The 21,427-nt window shown below is 41.7% G+C and overlaps 1 protein-coding gene across 2 annotated transcripts in view; it reads left to right on the forward strand.

The window, feature by feature from the left end:
* Positions 1 to 21,427, forward strand: part of efr3a (EFR3 homolog A) — a 289,375-nt gene that overhangs the window by 84,464 nt on the left and 183,484 nt on the right. For both annotated transcript variants that reach the window (XM_084139708.1, XM_084139709.1), the window contains exon 4: positions 10,521 to 10,648. In XM_084139708.1, the coding sequence (XP_083995834.1) occupies positions 10,521 to 10,648 (128 nt within the window). The remainder of the gene's footprint in view (positions 1 to 10,520; positions 10,649 to 21,427) is intronic.

Consider the following 21,427-nt stretch of genomic DNA (forward strand, 5'->3'; position numbering starts at 1 on the left):
TCAGTAATCAAAACAGTGTTAAACAAATGAAAATATATGTTATATTTGAGATTCTTCAAAGTAGCCACCCTTTGCTTTGACAGCTTTGCACACTCTTGGCATTCTCTCAACCATCTTCAACTGGAATGCTTTTCCAACAGTCTTGAAGGAGTTCCCACATATGCTGAACAATTGTTGGCTGCTTTTCCTTCACTCTGCCGTCCGACTCATCCCAAACCTTCTCAATTGGGTTGAGGTCGGTGGATTGTGGAGGGCAGGTCATCACTTACTCCATCACTTACACAGCTTGGAGATGTGTTGGGTCATTGTCCTGTTGAACAACAAATTATAGTCCCGCTAAGCGCAAACCAGATGGGATGGCGTATCGCTGCAGAATGCTGTGGTAGCCATGCTTGTTAAGTGTGCCTTGAATTCTAAATAAATCACTCTTATTGGTGTCCTTTAGTAGTGGTTTCTTTGCAGCAATTTGGGCTGCAATTTCTGAGACTGGTAACTCTAATGAACGTATCCTCTGCAGCAGAGGTAACTCTGGGTCTTCCATTCCTGTGGTGGTCCTCATGAGAGCCGGTTTCATCATAGTGCTTGATGGTTTTTGCCAGTGCACTTGAAGAAACTTTCAAAGTTCTTTAAATGTTCCGTATTGACTGACATTCATGTCTTAAAGTATTGATGGGCTCTCATTTCTCTTTGCTTATTTGAGCTGTTTTACCAAATAGGGCTATCTTCTGTATACCCATCTACCTTGCCACAACACAACTGATTGGCTCAAACGCATTAAGAAGGAAAGCAATTCCACAAATTAACTTTTAAGAAGGCACACCTGTTAATTGAAATGCATTCCAGGTGACGACCTCATGAAGCTTGTTGAGAGAATGCCAAGAGTGTGCAAAGCTGTCATCAAGGCAAAGGGTGGCTATTTGAAAAATCTCTAATATAAAATCTATTTTGATTTGTTTATCACTTTTTTGGGTACATTTACATCATTTAGCAGACACTCTTATCCAGAGCGACTTACAAATTGGTTACTACATGATGCCATATGTGTTATTTCATAGTTTTGATGTCTTCTCTATTATTCTACAATGTAACAAATAGTAAAAATAAAGAAAAACCCTTGATTGAGTAGGTGAGTCCAAACTTTTGACTGATAGTGTAGACTCATTATTGCCAGATCACTAATTTGTGACGTGAATAACAGCTCCTGGTACTCTCATCGATCTACCAGTTACCACTTCATGTGGCGTGAGTCCTGTGGTGGTTAGTTGACACCCTCATTTCACAACTGCTAATTTACTGGGTAGCTGAAACACTTCTAATAATGCCTCTACCTCATGTCCATGTTTTATTGGTGTTGCTGTAGCTGTTAACATGCCCCGTTGTTAAATCATGAACTACACCAAATGCATATCGAGAATTAGTGTATATTGTAACATTCTTCCCTTCCGACAACCTACAGGCCTTGGAGGCTGGCAGTGGGCCAGCCTTTACTACACCACTGTCATTACACACAGCATACCCCGTTACTCTCTTCCCTTCTATGGTCATGTAGCTAGAGTCATCTATATACAATACTTGTCCCGATTCCAATGCTGTCTCTTGCAAATCGGGCCAAAACTTTGGAGTAATTTGATCTGGGTCACATGTATGCGATTCACCCTCCCTAGGCAACGGCATTAACGATGCAGGATTCAAAGCACCAATCTTATGGAATTGTAGATTTTCCCATTTAACGTTAACTCCCATTTTTGTCCATCTCGCACTAGTAACATGTTGTGCCTTTGTGCTGTTAACTATGGTTGCTACTGCGTGTGGAACATACAGATCCACCTTTTACCCCATTGTAATCAAGCCGTGTTATGCAACACCATCTCTGTCGCTTGTACCACCCTCAGACACGGTGGCATTCCTTTTACCACCGAGTCTAAGGATTTACTCCAGTACATTTACTGTTCTCTCTTTTCCCCCATGATTTTGCGTAACCACCGCGCTACAATACCCTTCATGTTCATGAATAAACATTTTAAAAGGTTATTTTTGGTTTGGCAACCCCGATGTTGGTGCAAAACACAATTGCTTCTTTAGCTCGACAAACGCTTCCTCACACTGTTGACTCCACTCTATCCTTTCATAGGGACCCATCGCCCCTTTCGTCAATTCTGTAAGTGGCTCAGCAATTTCAGAAAACGACAGAATAAAATGTCTCACAAACTTGAAAACACCTAGGGTTTTCCTGAGTGTGCGAGGAGTGTTTGGTCGTGCCAAAGTAAGCATTGTTTCTACTCGATCACGTGTAATGTGTTTGGTGCCTTTTGAAATCGAAACCCCCCCAGTTATGTTACCTCTTGTTTCGCTAGTTGTGCTTTCACATATGATGCTTTGTGACCCTGCTCTGCCAAATAGTTTACTAATGTGGGGAGGTCTCGCATATGAGTTTATTCATCTTTTGACGCCAATAACAAATCATCTACGTATTGTGCCGACACAGAACCCTGAAATGTACACCCTTTTAGCGATTGTTTCAATGTGGCGTGATACAAAGTTGGAATTTTTTTAAACACCATTGGTGCCCTCGCTGACGTGTACTGCTCCCCCTGGCTACAAAACCTGAACCAGTGTCATGACTCTTCAGCCACCGATACTGACCAAAATACAATTTTCATGTCAAGCATACTGTACCATTTTGAGTCTGAGGGAATGGATGCTAACAGGTCTGCCAAATCCGTTACCACTGGTGTGATTTTCACTGTATGTTTGTTTATGCTGTGAAAATCCACAGTAATATGCCATTTTAGTCCCCTTTTCACTGGAGATAAAGGTCTGTTGCATCTAGCTGGTCCGTGTACCACTATGCCTCGTTCAAGTAAAATTGGAAGATCCTCCACCACCGATTTCTCAGCCTCCGGTTTAATAGGGCATTGCTTCATTGGTGGTGGCGGCTCTCCCTCCACCACAACAGGCTTGCATCCTTTAATCAGACCATAATCGAATGCGTTTTTTGCCCATAATGGATGATCCTGAAACAACAATTGCTTGGCTTTCGCCGTTCTTATTGCCAATTTTAATTTGTTACCTTTTCGAATCCACTCCCCTGGCATCTCGCAAAGATTATCCAACCCAAAGACGTAGGTAATAGCTGTATCACCTTAGATTCTGCCCATTACCCCGCTAAATGTGAGACTTTTTCCCATTGCAAATTTAGCCAATTTCTCATCGTAAGGAATCAGTGATATTTCAGCGCCGGTATCTATTAGAAAGTTGTGTGAGACGTGGACTCCTACGTCCCCCTTCACATTGAAACCGTCATCTTTATGAACCACTATTGATTGAACTGAGGCCATACGCCGCTATGTGAAAGTTTCCTACCCTGTTGCTTTCAAGAGTGTTTGCTGCTGTTCTTTTGTCAAAGATGCAAATGCTTGCATCACAGCATTCCCTCCAATGGCAGCGGGTGCATTAGGCTCCAGTACTACCCTACACTCCCTTTTCCAATAACCAACAGCTCCACACCTAAAACAGGGCTCTGATGCCTTGTGCCTTGGGACTGATTCACTGCCCTTTCCTCCCTGTTTCTTTGTCTTACCTTGGCCATTGACACCACTGTTAGTGACTTTCACTGTGGCGTTATTAACCACTCGCACGGCTGCGAAGTGAGCAGAATTAGATTCCACGCTCAATGCCGCATGTACTACTTCATCCCAGTGAGAATGTTGGTCCACTACCCCCGCAATAGCCATTTTGATAGCAGGTTTCGATCCTGCCATCAAAGCAGACATACAGTGGGGGAAAAAAGTATTTAGTCAGCCACCAATTGTGCAAGTTCTCCCACTTAAAAAGTTGAGAGAGGCCTGTAATTTTCATCATAGGTACACGTCAACTATGACAGACAAATTGAGGAAAAAAAATCCAGAAAATCACATTGTAGGATTTTTATTGAATTTATTTGCAAATTATGGTGGAAAATAAGTATTTGGTCACCTACAAACAAGCAAGATTTCTGGCTCTCACAGACCTGTAACTTCTTCTTTAAGAGGCTCCTCTGTCCTCCACTCGTTACCTGTATTAATGGCACCTGTTTGAACTTGTTATCAGTATAAAAGACAACTGTCCACAACCTCAAACAGTCACACACCAAACTCCACTATGGCCAAGACCAAAGAGCTGTCAAAGGACACCAGAAACAAAATTGTAGACCTGCACCAGGCTGGGAAGACTGAATCTGCAATAGGTAAGCAGCTTGGTTTGAAGAAATCAACTGTGGGAGCAATTATTAGGAAATGGAAGACATACAAGACCACTGATAATCTCCCTCGATCTGGGGCTCCACGCAAGATCTCACCCCGTGGGGTCAAAATTATCAGAAGAACGGTGAGCAAAAATCCCAGAACCACACAGGGGGACCTAGTGAATGACCTGCAGAGAGTTGGGACCAAAGTAACAAAGCCTACCATCAGTAACACACTACGCCGCCAGGGACTCAAATCCTGCAGTGCCAGACGTGTCCCCCTGCTTAAGCCAGTACATGTCCAGGCCCGTCTGAAGTTTGCTAGAGTGCATTTGGATGATCCAGAAGAGGATTGGGAGAATGTCATATGGTCAGATGAAACCAAAATATAACTTTTTGGTAAAAACTCAACTCGTCGTGTTTGGAGGACAAAGAATGCTGAGTTGAATCCAAAGAACACCATACCTACTGTGAAGCATGGGGGTGGAAACATCATGCTTTGGGGCTGTTTTTCTGCAAAGGGACCAGGACGACTGATCCGTGTAAAGGAAAGAATGAATGGGGCCATGTATCGTGAGATTTTGAGTGAAAACCTCCTTCCATCAGCAAGGGCATTGAAGATGAAACGTGGCTGGGTCTTGCAGCATGACAATGATCCCAAACACACCGCCCGGGCAACGAAGGAGTGGCTTCGTAAGAAGCATTTCAAGGTCCTGGAGTGGCCTAGCCAGTCTCCAGATCTCAACCCCATAGAAAATCTTTGGAGGGAGTTGAAAGTCTGTGTTGCCCAGCGACAGCCCCAAAACATCACTGCTCTAGATGAGATCTGCATGGAGGAATGGGCCAAAATACCAGCAACAGTGTGTGAAAACATTGTGAAGACTTACAGAAAACGTTTGCCCTGTGTCATTGCCAACAAAGGGTATATAACAAAGTATTGAGAAACTTTTGTTATTGACCAAATACTTATTTTCCACCATAATTTGCAAATAAATTCATTAAAAATCCTACAATGTGATTTTCTGGATTATTTTTTCTCATTTTGTCTGTCATAGTTGACGTGTACCTATGATGAAAATTCCATGCCTCTCTCATCTTTTTAAGTGGGAGAACTTGCACAATTGGTGGCTGACTAAATACTTTTTTTCCCCACTGTACAAATTCCTGCATTTTGATCAATCCCCCATTGTCAGATTAATACGTAACGCATCATCCATCCGATCCACATGATTGCGTATTCCTTCTTTCGGACCCTGAGTACAGTTACTAATTTTTACTTGCATCCGGTCTAAACAATATATTCCCAACTGTAGTTAAGAATCCCTCAATTTCGTCATTTGCTGTCGCTGGGTCACATGCTTTGCGTCCGGAGGACCAAGCTGAAGTTCGATATCCCTGTGCGAGTGTTAGCAACATGGCCCTTGGCAAAAGCGTGCGTACAATATGATCGTAATCACCCGCATGGAACCCCAATGCTCAGTGGCTGATGGTGATGCTGAATTTGGATCCGTACTTGGGGATGCGCGTCATCAGGAATAGGGTTGTCCTCCCCTAGTACTATTTGTCCCCGATAATATGTAACCGGGGTTGCGTGTGTTTGTACTGGGCGCACATCTCTATGATTACCTTGATCATGCTGATCCACTATCTAGTCCGGGACTACTATATCGGGACTCTTAATGTCCCTGTCCTCTGCCTCTCGCAACCCATAATGCTCTTTTTCCTCTTTAAGAGAGGGGTATAATGCTGCCCCACCAGATGTGACCTGTTTCACCTTATAGCATGGGGTGAAAGGCGGAGGAGTGGCAATTGCATATACTCCTCCACATGTGTTTTGATACTGTTGAAGCGCAACCCTAAGTTTAATTTGTTTTTGTCTGTCCTCAAGGGCTGCCTCTAATTCCTGGTTTAGGTTTTGACTCTTTTGTAGCGCAATAGCCAATTCCTGCTTCTGTTCATCTAATCTATGTGCATGCCCTTCGGATATGCCTAGTTTTTTTTATTCGTCGCCTCATTGTCTACTGCCTGCTCCATTTTACCTCACAGGTCTCTGTTTTTCTATTTTTCCAGTTTTATCCGTTGCTGATAAAATGCCGTGGTTAGGATGCCTGTGTATTGTGGTCTGGACCGTTCTCTGATTTCAGTGTTCCACACTACGATTGCATCCATACATTCTTGGCTGGTTTTAAACTTTCCATCTACGGAGTAATGTGTACCAATTTAGTCCAATTTGGCTAATTTTCCCCACCATTTATTTGGTTCTTGGTGCTGTTCATATGCCTTTTTTAGTGCTTCTAATGGTTTGGTAACATTTTCCCCTTCTACCCCTCCCACTCCGGGAGTCTCCTGGCCTCTACAAGCCATATTAGTTATTATTGACTCGGTGTCACCCCCCAACGGCGTTAAGTAGTAACAGCTTAGGCTATCAATCATTTGGTTACTACTCCATACACCTTTTGGTGCTGGATGATACTGTTGTCTGTCAATTCACCTAATCTGTCACGTTTCCCCGCCCCAATAGGGCATAAAACAATCTCTCTTTATTGCTACTACACACAAATAATTTAATAAGTTTATTCACCCACTCGGTCACACAGCTGAAAAGACAGACATGTTTACACAAGCACATATATTTATACCTTCCTCCTATGCTGAATCTCCTCCTTGAACATCTGGACAGCCAATACATCTCTGCTAGACAGGACTTTAGTGATGCCTGTTCTTTCTCACTTCTTCTGACCTGACCTCTGCCCAAATTCCTCCCTCCTCCCTAACTCACGGCTGTCCTACCTTATCTGTTGACTGGAACCAGACCGTTGTCGTCCTCCCCTCTATACAATACATGAGATTTAACAAAAACATGTTCTGACAAAATGTCAACTTTCTGCATTCCCCTTTCTCACTCAGTAGATGTCCAATACTATCAGTTCAAATATGGTAACATGAATAAGGATAGTTCGTTTAGAAGTTAGTTTAGAAGTTAGTTCCCAACACTATATAGTGAAGTATGTGCATAGTTAGGGTTGCAGAGGGAGAGAATGTTACTGGTAAATGTCTAAATTGACTAGTAAACTACCATATTGTTGGAAACTTTAAAGGATTTTAGGTAACATTCATAACATGTAAAATAATAAAATGTTTGAATATGAAAAATAGAATGACAAAGCTGTAATAAATATACACTGCTCAAAAAAATAAAGGGAACACTTAAACAACACATGTAACTCCAAGTCGATCACACTTCTGTGAAATCAAACTGTCCACTTAGGAAGCAACACTGATTGATAATAAATGTCACATGCTGTTGTGCAAATGGAATAGACAACAGGTGGAAATTATAGGCAATTAGCAAGACACCCACAATAAAGAAGTGGTTCTGCAGGTGGTGACCACAGACCACTTCTCAGTTCCTATGCTTCCTGGCTGATGTTTTGGTCACTTTTGAATGCTGGTGGTGCTTTCACTCTAGTGGTAGCATGAGACGGAGTCTACAACCCACACAAGTGGCTCAGGTAGTGCAGCTTATCCAGGATGGCAAATCAATGCGAGCTGTGGCAAGAAGGTTTGCTGTGTCTGTCAGTGTAGTGTCCAGAGCATGGAGGCGCTACCAGGAGACAGGCCAGTACATCAGGAGACGTGGAGGAGGCCGTAGGAGGGCAACAACCCAGCAGCAGGACCGCTACCGCCGCCTTTGTGCAAGGAGGAGCAGGAGGAGCACTGCCAGAGCCCTGCAAAATGACCTCCAGCAGGCCACAAATGTGCATGTGTCTGCTCAAACGGTCAAACAGACTCCATGAGGGTGGTATGAGGGCCCGACGTCCACAGGTGGGGGTTGTGCTTACAGCCCAACACCGTGCAGGACATTTGGCAGAGAACACCAAGATTGGCAAATTCGCCACTGGCGCCCTGTGCTCTTCACAGATGAAAGCAGGTTCACACTGATCACATGTAACAGACGTGACAGAGTCTGGAGACACCGTGGAGAACGTTCTGCTGCCTGCAACATCCTCCAGCATGACCGGTTTGTTGGTGGGTCAGTTATGGTGTGGGGTGGCATTTCTTTGGGGGGCCGCACAGCCCTCCATGTGCTCGCCAGAGGTAGCCTGACTGCCATTAGGTACCGAGATGAGATCCTCAGACCCCTTGTGAGACCATATGCTGGTGCGGTTGGCCCTGGGTTCTTCCTAATGCAAGACAATGCTAGACCTCATGTGGCTGGAGTGTGTCAGCAGTTCCTGCAAGAGGAAGGCATTGATGCTATGGACTGGCCCGCCCGTTCCCCAGACCTGAATCCAATTGAGCACATCTGGGACATCATGTCTCACTCCATCCACCAACGCCACGTTGCACCACAGACTGTCCAGGAGTTGGCGGATGCTTTAGTCCAGGTCTGGGAGGAGATCCCTCAGGAGACCATCCGCCACCTCATCAGGAGCATGCCCAGGCGTCATAGGGATAGGGAGGTCATACAGGCACGTGGAGGCCACACACACTACTGAGCCTCATTTTGACTTGTTTTAAGGACATTACATCACAGTTGGATCAGCCTGTAGTGTGGTTTTCCACTTTAATTTTGAGGGTGACTCCAAATCCAGACCTCCATGGGTTGATACATTTGATTTCCATTGATCATTTTTGTGTGATTTTGTTGTCAGCACATTCAACTATGTAAAGAAAAAAGTATTTAATAAGATTATTTCATTCATTCAGATCTAGGATGTGTTGTTTAAGTGTTCCCTTAATTTTTTTGAGCAGTGTATAACCTGTCAACTAAGTGAATACCATTGGTGTTTTAATTTGAGGGTTTCAGCGTGGAATATTCTTATGTTTTACACCCTTTCTTTATTTTATTATGCCAATATGTCTTTGTTTTAAATGTTTTGGGGACAAACTGGTGACAGTTGTTTAATAAAGTCAATTGTTGGAAGGGTTGTAGAGTTTATTTACTGTTGATTTAGATGCTTAAATGTTTTTATTAGGCTATCTTCTCTTGAACCATATGGTCTATCCACTAGAAAATCATGGAAATATGGACACAGATAAATCAAGTATAAAATACCAAAGTTTCCATAGATTGCAGAAAATTACCAGTTTATTACAAAAAGTATGGAAATTTCCAGTAACGTTGGTAAATTATCGGTCGTTTTGCAACTCTATGCATAGTGTACATTAGTGTCTACGGTCCAATATTGTATGTGTTGTATAATATAATACTTTATTTATGATGTATTTTTATTTCAATATCACATGTTATCATTGTAATGGGCTTGGAGGACATCATCCAAACAAGCGCGCACACACAGTATGTGTGCAGTGGAGAATACATACTGATAGGGAGAAAGCAAGAAGACAGTGCCTGTGATTTGCCATAGAGGATGTATCCCAAATGGTACTCTATTCCCTTTATAGTGCACTTTTTTGAGCAGAGCCCTATGTACCCTTGTCAAAATAAGTGCACTATATTGGGAATATGGTGTTCTTTGGGACGCAACCAGAGCGTCAGGAGATCACAAGTTTAATGAAGGCCCTCCCTCTACATCAGAGACAGTCATCCATGTGAACACGCATGTTCCAGCGGTTAACTTGTCTTAACCCCTTAACCTCCTTGATTTACCTCTGAACCTTGATTTATACTTCAACTCTCTCTTCTCTCCCATGCCCCATCTGACCCAAAGTTAGCCAGAGGTAGGGACTATATAATAATAATAATAATAATATGCCATTTAGCAGAAGCTTTTATCCAAAGCGACTTACAGTATATGATATGATTTCAATTCAAGTATGACACTCTATAACTCCCACCGCCCACACATTTGGTTGATGTATGTGAATTACAATTTGAATTGTTACTGAGGGCATTTTCAGTGTCGCTGAGGTGTTGAATTAGACATTTCTCATGAACTGAAAGGGAATTTTCAATTCACTGTCCAATTCAAGTCCTGATTGGGCTAGAATTATTTTAAAGATGGCAGAATCTGCTATTCGAACTGCCTACCCTGAAAATGACTTGCCCACCCACCCTTATGGTATGACTACTTAGCTGAATTACGATTCTCCACCCTTCTCCCTGATGTGTTCACTCCACTCATGGATTTCAATTGGTGTAAGCTTAAGCTAGAGGGAGTTTCCACCCTATATCTTACACTATTCCATTCCTTTGAAATCCATGCGGGGGACTGAACAAGTGTGTTATGTTCATTATGGCACACCGTAAAACAATAATACCTCTATTTACCTCAGTTTCTGACAATGTTCTTACGTTTGGTGCTTCTGTAACCCTTGTGTACTACTCTTTCAGGATGGCCTGTCCAAGTCAGACATGGAGAAGCTCACCTTCTACGCGGTTTCAGCCCCGGAGAAGTTGGACAGGATCGGGGCCTACCTGGCGGAGCGACTGAGCCGAGACGTGGTCCGCCATCGCTACGGGTGAGTGACCATTGACCTTCAAACAACCCCTACCCCAATAAACTAATCAACTGTCTCCGTCAAATAAGAATTATTTTCATTTACAGTAAGCATATTGTGTATTTCAAAAATGTTACATCAACAAATAACCTTCAATTCATTACAATTTCATCTGTCTTATCAAAATTAAGAGAACCAATAAATACATTCACTCAATATAAATATTTTTTTTCAAATTATCTTTCTAAAAACAATGGTATATTGCCACATCCAGTAATCTTTTTTTTTTTTATGGAAAAAATGATGTGGCAACCCCACTGCAATTCGACCCCGACTTTGACCCCACTGTGTTGTGTAATCATTAAGATACATACATACTTCTATTTCGAAAGTCGCTTTGAGACTCTGGGTTTTTTAAAGGTTCCCCTATAGTCATTCTAAGCCATTTCTCTCCTATGATTTAATGTGTTGCGAAATGCCTTGTGGAAAGTAATACATATTTATTGAGGACTAAAATTAGATTACGGGAATTTGCAAAAAAAAGTGTGGCAGCACTGAATCAATACAGTGAATATAATGACAGAAATTGCATTGAATTTGGTGCGATTTACCCCTGAAGCTGAAAAGCAGAGAGAGAGACACACGTAGACCAAGAAGGTGTTGTTTCAAATAGCACTCTATTCCCTATAAAGTGCACTGCTTTTGCTATGCGCAACGAACTTGGCATTGTAGTATGCGTGACTAACTGCTTGTCATTGCCCAATACTGCCCATCTAATGTGTTCACTGTCCAAGGGTTGCCAACTCCATTCGTTGGGCAGATTCTCTGATTTCGCTGTACCACCCACAGACCGTTTGAATGCCAATGAATGGATACTAGAGTAATACTGCATGTGTTAAGTTGTGTACATGACGGTGGCTTAGTTGCTAGCTGTTCATCTTATTCTTTTGGCACAATATCCTGATTTTGTTTTTGAACAATATCTTGCATTTTCGGCACAATGTCTTGAATATTTTTTGGCACTTTTTATCTTGACTTTTCAGCACAATATCTTGAATTATTGGCCTAATATTCATTCATTTTATGTACAGTCGCTAGTGAAAGTTTTCACATTTTGTTGCGTTAAAAATGTAATCTAAAAAGGGATTTTATTTCCTTCTACCTGCTCCACATTTTCAAAGTATATATATATATTTTTAAATACATTTACAGTGGGGAAAAAAAGTATTTAGTCAGCCACCAATTGTGCAAGTTCTCCCACTTAAAAAAATGAGAGAGGCATGTAATTTTCATCATAGGTACACGTCAACTATGACAGACAAATAGAGAAAAAAAATTCCAGAAAATAACATTGTAGGATTTTTAATGAATTTATTTGCTAATTATGGTGGAAAATAAGTATTTGTTCACCTACAAACAAGCAAGATTTCTGGCTCTCACAGACCTGTAACTTCTTCTTTAAGAGGCTCCTCTGTCCTCCACTCGTTACCTGTATTAATGGCACCTGTTTGAACTTGTTATCAGTATAAAAGACACCTGTCCACAACCTCACAGTCACACTCCAAACTCCACTATGGCCAAGACCAAAGAGCTGTCAAAGGACACCAGAAACAAAATTATAGACCTGCACCAGGCTGGGAAGACTGAATCTGCAATAGTTAAGCAGCTTGGTTTGAAGAAATCAACTGTGGGAGCAATTATTAGGAAATGGAAGACATACAAGACCACTGATAATCTCCCTCGATCTGGGGCTCCACGCAAGAGCTCACCCCGTGGGGTCAAAATGATCACAAGAACGGTGAGCAAAAATCCCAGAACCACACGGGGGGACCTAGTGAATGACCTGCAGAGAGCTGGGACCAAGTAACAAAGCCTACCATCAGTAACACACTACACTGCCAGGGACACAAATCCTGCAGTGCCAGACGTGTCCCCCTGCTTAAGCCAGTACATGTCCAGGTCCGTCTGAAGTTTGCTAGAGTGCATTTGGATGATCCAGAAGAGGATTGGGAGAATGTCATATGGTCAGATGAAACCAAAATAGAACTTTTTGGTAAAAACTCAACTCGTCGTGTTTGGAGGACAAAGAATGCCGAGTTGCATCCAAAGAACACCATACCTACTGTGAAGCATGGGGGTGGAAACATCATGCTTTGGGGCTGTTTTTCTGCAAAGGGACCAGGACGACTGATCTGTTTAAAGGAAAGAATGAATGGGGCCATGTGTCGTGAGATTTTGAGTGAAAACCTCCTTCCATCAGCAAGGGCATTGAAGATGAAATGTGGCTGGGTCTTTCAGCATGACAATGATCCCAAACACACCGCCCGGGCAACGAAGGAGTGGCTTCATAAGAAGCATAGCCAGTCTCCATATCTCAACCCTATAGAAAATCTTTGGAGGGAGTTGAAAGTCAGTGTTGCCCAGCGACAGCCCCAAAACATCACTGCTCTAAAGGAGATCTGCATGGAGGAATGGGCTAAAATACCAGCAACAGTGTGTGAAAACCTTGTGAAGACTTACAGAAAACGTTTGACCTGTGTCATTGCCAACAAAGGGTATATAACAAAGTATTGAGAAACTTTTGTTATTGACCAAATACTTATTTTCCACCATAATTTGCAAATAAATTCATTAAAAATCCTACAATGTGATTTTCTGAATTTTTTTTCTTCTCATTTTGTCTGTCATAGTTGACGTGTACCTATGATGAAAATTACATGCCTCTCTCATCTTTTTAAGTGGGAGAACTTGCACAATTGGTGGCTGACTAAATACTTTTTTTCCCCCACTGTATATATACAGTGGCTTTGGAAAATATTCAGACCCCTTGACTTTTTCCACATTTTGTTAGGTTACAGCCTTATTCTAAAATTGTTTAAATTGTTTTATTTCCTCATCTACACACCATACCTCATAATGACAAAGCAAAAACTGGTTTGTAGAAATTTCTGCTGATAATAAAAATAAAAAATAAACGAAATATTACATTTACATAAGTATTCAGACCCTTTACTCAGTACTTTGTTGAAACACCTTTGGCAGCGATTACAGCCTCGAGTCTTCTTGGGTATGATGCTACAAGTTTGGCACACCTGTATTTGGGGATTTTCTCCCATTCTTCTCTGCAGATTCTCTCAAAATCTGTCAGGTTGGATGGGGAGCGTCGGTCCACAGCTATTTCCAGGTCTCTCCAGAGATGTTTGATCGTGTTCAAGTCTGGGCTCTGGCTGGGCCACTCAAGGACATTCAGAGACTTGTCCCGAAGCCACTCATGCGTTGTTTTTGCTGTGTGCTTAGTGTCGTTGTCCTGTTGGAAGGTGAACCTTCGCCCCAGTCTGAGGTCCTGAGCACTCTGGAGCAGGTTTACATCAAGGATCTCTGTACTTTGCTCCATTCATCTTTCCCTCGATCCTGACTCGTCTCCCAGTCCCTGCCACTGAAAAACATCCCCACACCACCATGCTTCACCGTAGGGATGGGGCCAGGTTTCCTTCAGACGTGACGCTTGGCATTCAGGCCAACAAGTTCAATCTTGATTTCATCAGCAGAGAATCTTGTTTCTCATGGTCTGAGAGTCCTTCAGACCATGCCTTTTGGCAAACTCCAAGCGGACGGTCATGTGGCTTTTACTGAGGAGTGGTTTCTGTCTGGCCACTCTACCATAAAGGCCTGATTGGTGGAGGGCTGCAAAGATGGTTGTCCTTCTGGAAAGTTCTCCCATCTCCACAGAGGCACTCTAGAGCACTTTCAGACTGATCATTGGGTTTTTGGTCACCTCCCTGACCAAGACCCTTCTCTCCCGATTGCTCAGTTTGGCCGGGCGGCCAGCTCAAGGAAGAGTCTTGGTGGTTCCAAACTTCTTCCATTTAAGAATGATGGAGGCCACTGTGTTCTTGGGGACCTTCAATGCTGCAGACATTTTTTGGTACAGTGGTTCTTCTTTTAAAAGTTGTGTCATACTGCAGCACAGCTTTGCGGGGTGTGGCAGAATTCTATGGCACGTTATTTAACTGTTAGCCATTGTTGCCATTAATTGTATTTAATGTTAGTTTGACCACCAGAGGGCATCTTTGAGAAGCTATGTTATTTAAATGACATGGAGCTGTAGGCCTAAGAGTCCTGTTTACTGTAGCTGTTTTAGCGTAACTTACTTATTGTCATAAAGGCCTACTTTATAGGCCTACATAAAGCATACAGGTCAGCCATGTCTTTAAATACAGTGAAGCATTTTAGTTATAAAACGAAATAACAAATGACGCCTTGAATAATTAAACAATGAATAAACCGCAACATGTCGGCTAAAGCGATTGAATTCATGAATGCATTTGACTGTTTTTAATATTGGCTGTTCAAGAGTAACTTTTTTTTGTTAGAACAGACTACATGGGATTTATTATAATTTGTTTTGAAATTATTATAGTATTTCTTTGGTCAACATTTACAGTATTTGTTGTGCTGTTTATACTGTTAGAAATGTAGCTTAATTAAATTGATTTAATATTATGGTGTTTCTATTCCAAGAAAAAGGAACATGCATTTTACAGTAGCCTATGTAGGCCTTAGGGTTTCCGTTAGGAAAATATGGCGCTGTACAACGTGACCGGTCAGGAGTAGGCCTAGGCTACTAAACGACTGCTAGTGAAGAGCAAAATAATCCTAACATTTCCACACCCTAATTGTAGGCTAACCAATACCCAATCGGAGATTCAGTGAAAAAATAAATGTTATTGATTTATCAAGACCAGTCCCCATGCTTGTCTCAGAGCAGCGCGAAACGGTGCTGAAATCGTTGACCACACGCGGGTAGGCTATTGCTTCAAAAAAATTGGATGACTTTGGGTGTTTCAGTAAGCAACAATTTGTTACCTTCATTAGCCTACTTTATTCCAATATTTCTGTCATTTAGTGATATTTATTCCCACAGTAATTTGTTATGGATCCATCCAGATGTGGTTAGAAAACAGTGCATGTGGTGGGCTATGCAACGAGATGGGAGAAGTGACCGGCCTCGCAAGCACCCATTAATACATGTAAAGTCCCTAAACTTGGCAAGAGTCTATTGTTCTGCTGATAGCCCATCAAGGATGGATGGCTTGTTTTGTATTCTTAAAATAACTCCAGCACAGAGAAGAGAAAGGAGACTTGAATAATTAAACAATTAATAAACTAAAGTGATTGAATTCACGAATGCATTTGACCGTTTTTTTTATATTGGCCGTTAAGCAAACACACAGCATCTACCGCGGTAGAAATATGTTATTGAATTTGATATATGTTTTAAACAATTATTTCAAAATGCATATGTTTATTAGGCTACTGTGCAGTGTCTTTTTAAATACAATGCTTCTCCTACCCTCCTCTCCTACCCTCCTTGATCTCCTTCTTGGCAAGAGTCTATTGTCCTGCTAATAGCCCATCATGGGTGGATGGCTTCTTATATTCCAATGTATTGAATTAATATATTAATTACAGTAATTTACCATTCTCATTCTCGGAGTGGAAATGTTGTTTGCTGAGTTCACAAAAAAATACAAACACAGCATCTACATTGGTACAAATCTATTATTGAATTTGATTTTTAAAAAATAAAATGTTTTAAGATGTATGTTTATTAGGCTACTGTGCAGTCTGACAAAAACCTACAAGACAATTAGATGTTTACTGTAGCCTACATAGTAAAGTGCCTAATTCCTTACATACGGGAGAGCATGCCATGTCCAGACTTTCTCGGTGACCTCAAGTACTCATTAACTCTGTCTTTAATGCTTTTTCCGGTTGCATCACTCATGGACAGAAACTTCTGAGACACAGTATTAATGATGAACACTCAGACGTTCACTGGTAAGCCACATTTGCCTCGGGATCCATCCCAGTTGGTATTCTGTGTCCACTCGTGGTATCTCTCTTCGGTTTCGCATCCTTGGAATAGCAGAACCGCATAACGGTCCGGATGGCCCATGCTGTGCCTGGTGAGCAGTTCGTCAAGTTGCAACAAATACATTAATCATCTCAGCAAGGTTTTACCCGTGGTCGTGGAGCTGGGGGGGGAAGTGCAACTAAAATCTCTATACACAATGAGAGGAATTATGGTGTGCTATTTTTCTCTTAAGAGAATTAACATTACAGTAACACCAACTGGTTGGCTAATCACACAATTTTACAAAACGGTAAGAGAACTGGTGAAGGAAGTTACCCCTCTACATACACATTTCTTGTATTTACATATAACAATAGCAACAGGAATATAATAAAAGTGGAATAAGTGTTTGTTCTGACTTACATTTAGTCAAAAACGCACAAATATCCCTGCAAATGAAAACGGTCTGGAATCTCTAAATAAAAATACTGGCAGATCAATAAAATGTCCTTCTAGATCTAATTAAATTGAGAGGATTAATTAATATCTAAGGGGCTTTTATACAATTATAATGCAGGGTTAAGAATACATTATATTTGTAGGGGTTGATGCATTTTTCATTAGGGCAAATCAGGTCTGTGATATTGAGTTAAACATAAAACTTTAGAATACTTAAGTATCGAATACATTGCAAGTTTGCCGGTTTTTGGCAATTAGGCTACACTTTACAATAGGACTTAACTCTGACTGACCGCAGCGTCTATCGGTAGTCTAAACTGTGGCACAAATTGGGGTTTTTTTCACACCTGGCCAAGCTATTAGACTATCCTTTTGTAAATTAATGGAGGTGTGAATGTGTGCAACCTTTTCCCCCTCCCTATCCTCGCTGGACTCCCTTTCATTCAGTTTCTTCTTCACATCAGCAACTCACTTTATATAGAGGGGCTATCACCCTTTCACACTGTGGTAAATAAAGCCAATTTGTTATTTAGAATACTTTTTAGAGGGAGAGAAACCATAAGTCCACCGTGCCTATTTTTCTAAAATCGTTAGTCCATGTCAAGTGTAATTGTGCCATTGTATTTAACCAAGTTCTCTCTCAACTCCAGGACCTCCCCCAGCAATTTATTTTTTTGCCTGATGCAGTACTCTAGTGCCAGAGAAGAGACTCTCGAACTGAAACATTCACACCTCCATTAATTTACGAAGAGATAGTCAATTTGTGCCACAGTTTAGACTACCGACAGCGCAGCGTTCTACTCCCCCTTGTGATAGTATGGTGCAATGACAGAATGACGCAATTTGCCACTATCTACCACAAACGGTTGCGGCATATGCTCGAAACTTTAAAAATAAGAACCACTGTACCCTTACCCAGATCTGTGCCTCGACACAATCCTGTCTCGTAGCACTACGGACAATTCATTCGACCTCATGGCTTGGTTTTTGCTCTGACATGCACTGTCAACTGTGGGACCTTATATAGGTAGGTGTGTGCCTTTCCAAATCATGTCCAATCAATTGAATTTACCACAGGTGGACTCCAATTGTAGAACCATCTCAAGGATGATCAATGGAAACAGAATGCACCTGAGTACAGTTTCGAGTCTCATAGCAAAGGGTGTGAATACTTATGTAAATAAGGTATTTCTGTTTTCTATTTTTTATAAATTTGCTAAAATTGCTAAAAACCTGTTTTCACCTTGTCATTATGGGGTTTTGTTTGTGTGTATGTATGTGTGTATGTATGTGTGTATGTGTGTGTGTGTATATATGTGTGTGTGTGTATGTATGTATGTATGTATGTATGTATGTATGTATGTATGTATGTATGTATGTATGTATGTATGTATGTATGTATGTATGTATGTATGTATGTGTATATATATATATATATACAGTGGGGAAAAAAAGTATTTAGTCAGCCACCAATTGTGCAAGTTCTCCCACTTAAAAAGATGAGAGATGCCTGTAATTTTCATCATAGGTACACGTCAACTATGACAGACAAATTGAGGAAAAAGATTCCAGAAAATCACATCGTAGGATTTTTTATGAATTTATTTGCAAATAATGGTGGAAAATAAGTATTTGGTCACTTACAAACAAGCAAGATTTTTGGCTCTCACAGACCTGTAACTTCTTCTTTAAGAGGCTCCTCTGTCCTCCACTCGTTACCTGTATTAATGGCACCTGTTTGAACTTGTTATCAGTATAAAAGACACCTGTCCACAACCTCAAACAGTCACACTCCAAACTCCACAATGGCCAAGACCAAAGAGCTGTCAAAGGACACCAGAAACAAAATTGTAGACCTGCACCAGGCTGGGAAGACTGAATCTGCAATAGGTAAGCAGCTTGGTTTGAAGAAATCAACTGTGGGAGCAATTATTAGGAAATGGAAGACATACAAGACCACTGATAATCTCCCTCGATCTGGGGCTCCACGCAAGATCTCACCCCGTGGGGTCAAAATGATCACAAGAACGGTGAGCAAAAATCCCAGAACCACACGGGGGGACCTAGTGAATGACCTGCAGAGAGCTGGGACCAAAGTAACAAAGCCTACCATCAGTAACACACTACGCCGCCAGGGACTCAAATCCTGCAGTGAAAGACGTGTCCCCCTGCTTAAGCCAGTACATGTCCAGGCCCGTCTGAAGTGCATTTGGATGATCCAGAAGAGGATTGGGAGAATGTCATATGGTCAGATGAAACCAAAATATAACTTTTTGGTAAAAACTCAACTCGTCATGTTTGGAGGACAAAGAATGCTGAGTTGCATCCAAAGAACACCATACCTACTGTGAAGCATGGGGGTGGAAACATCATGCTTTGGGGCTGTTTTTCTGCAAAGGGACCAGGACGACTGATCCGTGTAAAGGAAAGAATGAATGGGGCCATGTATCGTGAGATTTTGAGTGAAAACCTCCTTCCATCAGCAAGGGCATTGAAGATGAAACGTGGCTGGGTCTTTCAGCATGACAATGATCCCAAACACACCGCCCGGGCAACGAAGGAGTGGCTTCGTAAGAAGCATTTCAAGGTCCTGGAGTGGCCTAGCCAGTCTCCAGATCTCAACCCCATAGAAAATCTTTGGAGGGAGTTGAAAGTCTGTGTTGCCCAGCGACAGCCCCAAAACATCACTGCTCTAGAGGAGATCTGCATGGAGGAATGGGCCAAAATACCAGAAACAGTGTGTGAAAACCTTGTGAAGACTTACAGAAAACGTTTGACCTGTGTCATTGCCAACAAAGGGTATATAACAAAGTATTGAGAAACTTTTGTTATTGACCAAATACTTATTTTCCACCATCATTTGCCAATAAATTCATTAAAAATCCTACAATGTGATTTTCTGGATAATTTTTTCTCATTTTGTCTGTCATAGTTGACGTGTACCTATGATGAAAATTACAGGCCTCTCTCATCTTTTTAAGTGGGAGAACTTGCACAATTGGTGGCTGACTAAATACTTTTTTTCCCCACTGTATATATATATATATATATATATATATATATATATATATATATATATATATATATATATATATATATATATATATATATATGCGGAAAGAATTAAGAGAGCACTGCACATTTTTCTTAAATCAACATCTCTACATGTATGACTTCCATTCCAGTGTCTGTTGAATTCCAACACAGGCACACCTCATTCTACTGAATTAGGTACTGATTAGGTGATCACCTGAACCAAATCTTATTTAACGAGGAAAAGTATAAAAACCACTGCTGTGGTCATCACTATCCTCTTGCAATAGGACCAGCTGGATGGCAAAAACAGTGCTAATAGTACCTCAAAAAATAACTATTGACCATGCCAAAAGAGTTGAAAAGGAAAGTTTTGATTGAGGAAAAGAAGGGTTCAATTATGGCTTTACTGGCAGAGGGATACAGTGAGCATCAGGTTGCTTCCATCCTTAAAATTTCAAAGACTGCGGTTCATAAGAACAAGGTCAAGCAGCAGACATTGGGGACAACAAAGCTACAGACCGGCAGAGGGCGAGAACGACTCTCTACTGACCGGGATGACGGCCAACTCATTCGAATGTCACTCAACAACCGTAGGATGACATCAAGTGACCTACAAAAAGAATGGCAAACGGCAGCTGGGGTGAAGTGCACGGTGAGGACTGTTCGAAACAGGCTCCTAGGGCCAGGGCTGAAGTCGTGCAAAGTTAGAAAAAAGTCCTTCATCAATGAGAAGCAAAGAAGAGCCAGGCTGAGGTTTGCAAAAGACCATAAGGATTGGACTGTAGAGGACTGGAGTAAGGTCATCTTCTCTGATGAGTCCAATTTTCAGCTTTGCCCAACACCTGGTTGTCTAATGGTTAGACGGAGACCTGGAAAGGCCTACAAGCCACAGTGTCTCGCACCCACTGTGAAATTTGATGGAGGATCGGTGATGATCTGGGGGTGCTTCAGCAAGGTTGGAATCGGGCAGATTTGTCTTTGTGAAGGACGCATGAATCAAGCCACGTACAAGGTTGTCCTGGATGAAAACTTGCTTCCTTTTGCTCTGACATTGTTCCCCAACTCTGAGGATGGGTTTTTCCAGCAGGACAATGTGCCATGCCACACAGCCAGGTCAATCAAGGTGTGGATGGAGGACCACCAGATCAAGACCCTGTCATGGCCAGCCCAATCTCCAGACCTGAACCCCATTGAAAACTTCTGGAATGTGATCAAGAGGAAGATGGATGTTCACAAGCCATCAAACAAAGCCGAGCTGCTTGAATTTTTGCGCCAGGAGTGGCATAAAGTCACCCAACATCAATGTGAAAGACTGGTGGAGAGCATGCCAAGACGAATGAAAGCTGTGATTGAAAATCAGGGTTAATCTACCAAATATTTATTTCTGAACTCTTACGAAGTTAAAACATTAGTATTGTTTTTTTTTTTTTTTATGAACATAAACTTAT

Source organism: Coregonus lavaretus, assembly GCF_964263955.1.
Source record: "Coregonus lavaretus genome assembly, chromosome: 23".
NCBI classification, from domain to species: domain Eukaryota; kingdom Metazoa; phylum Chordata; class Actinopteri; order Salmoniformes; family Salmonidae; genus Coregonus; species Coregonus lavaretus.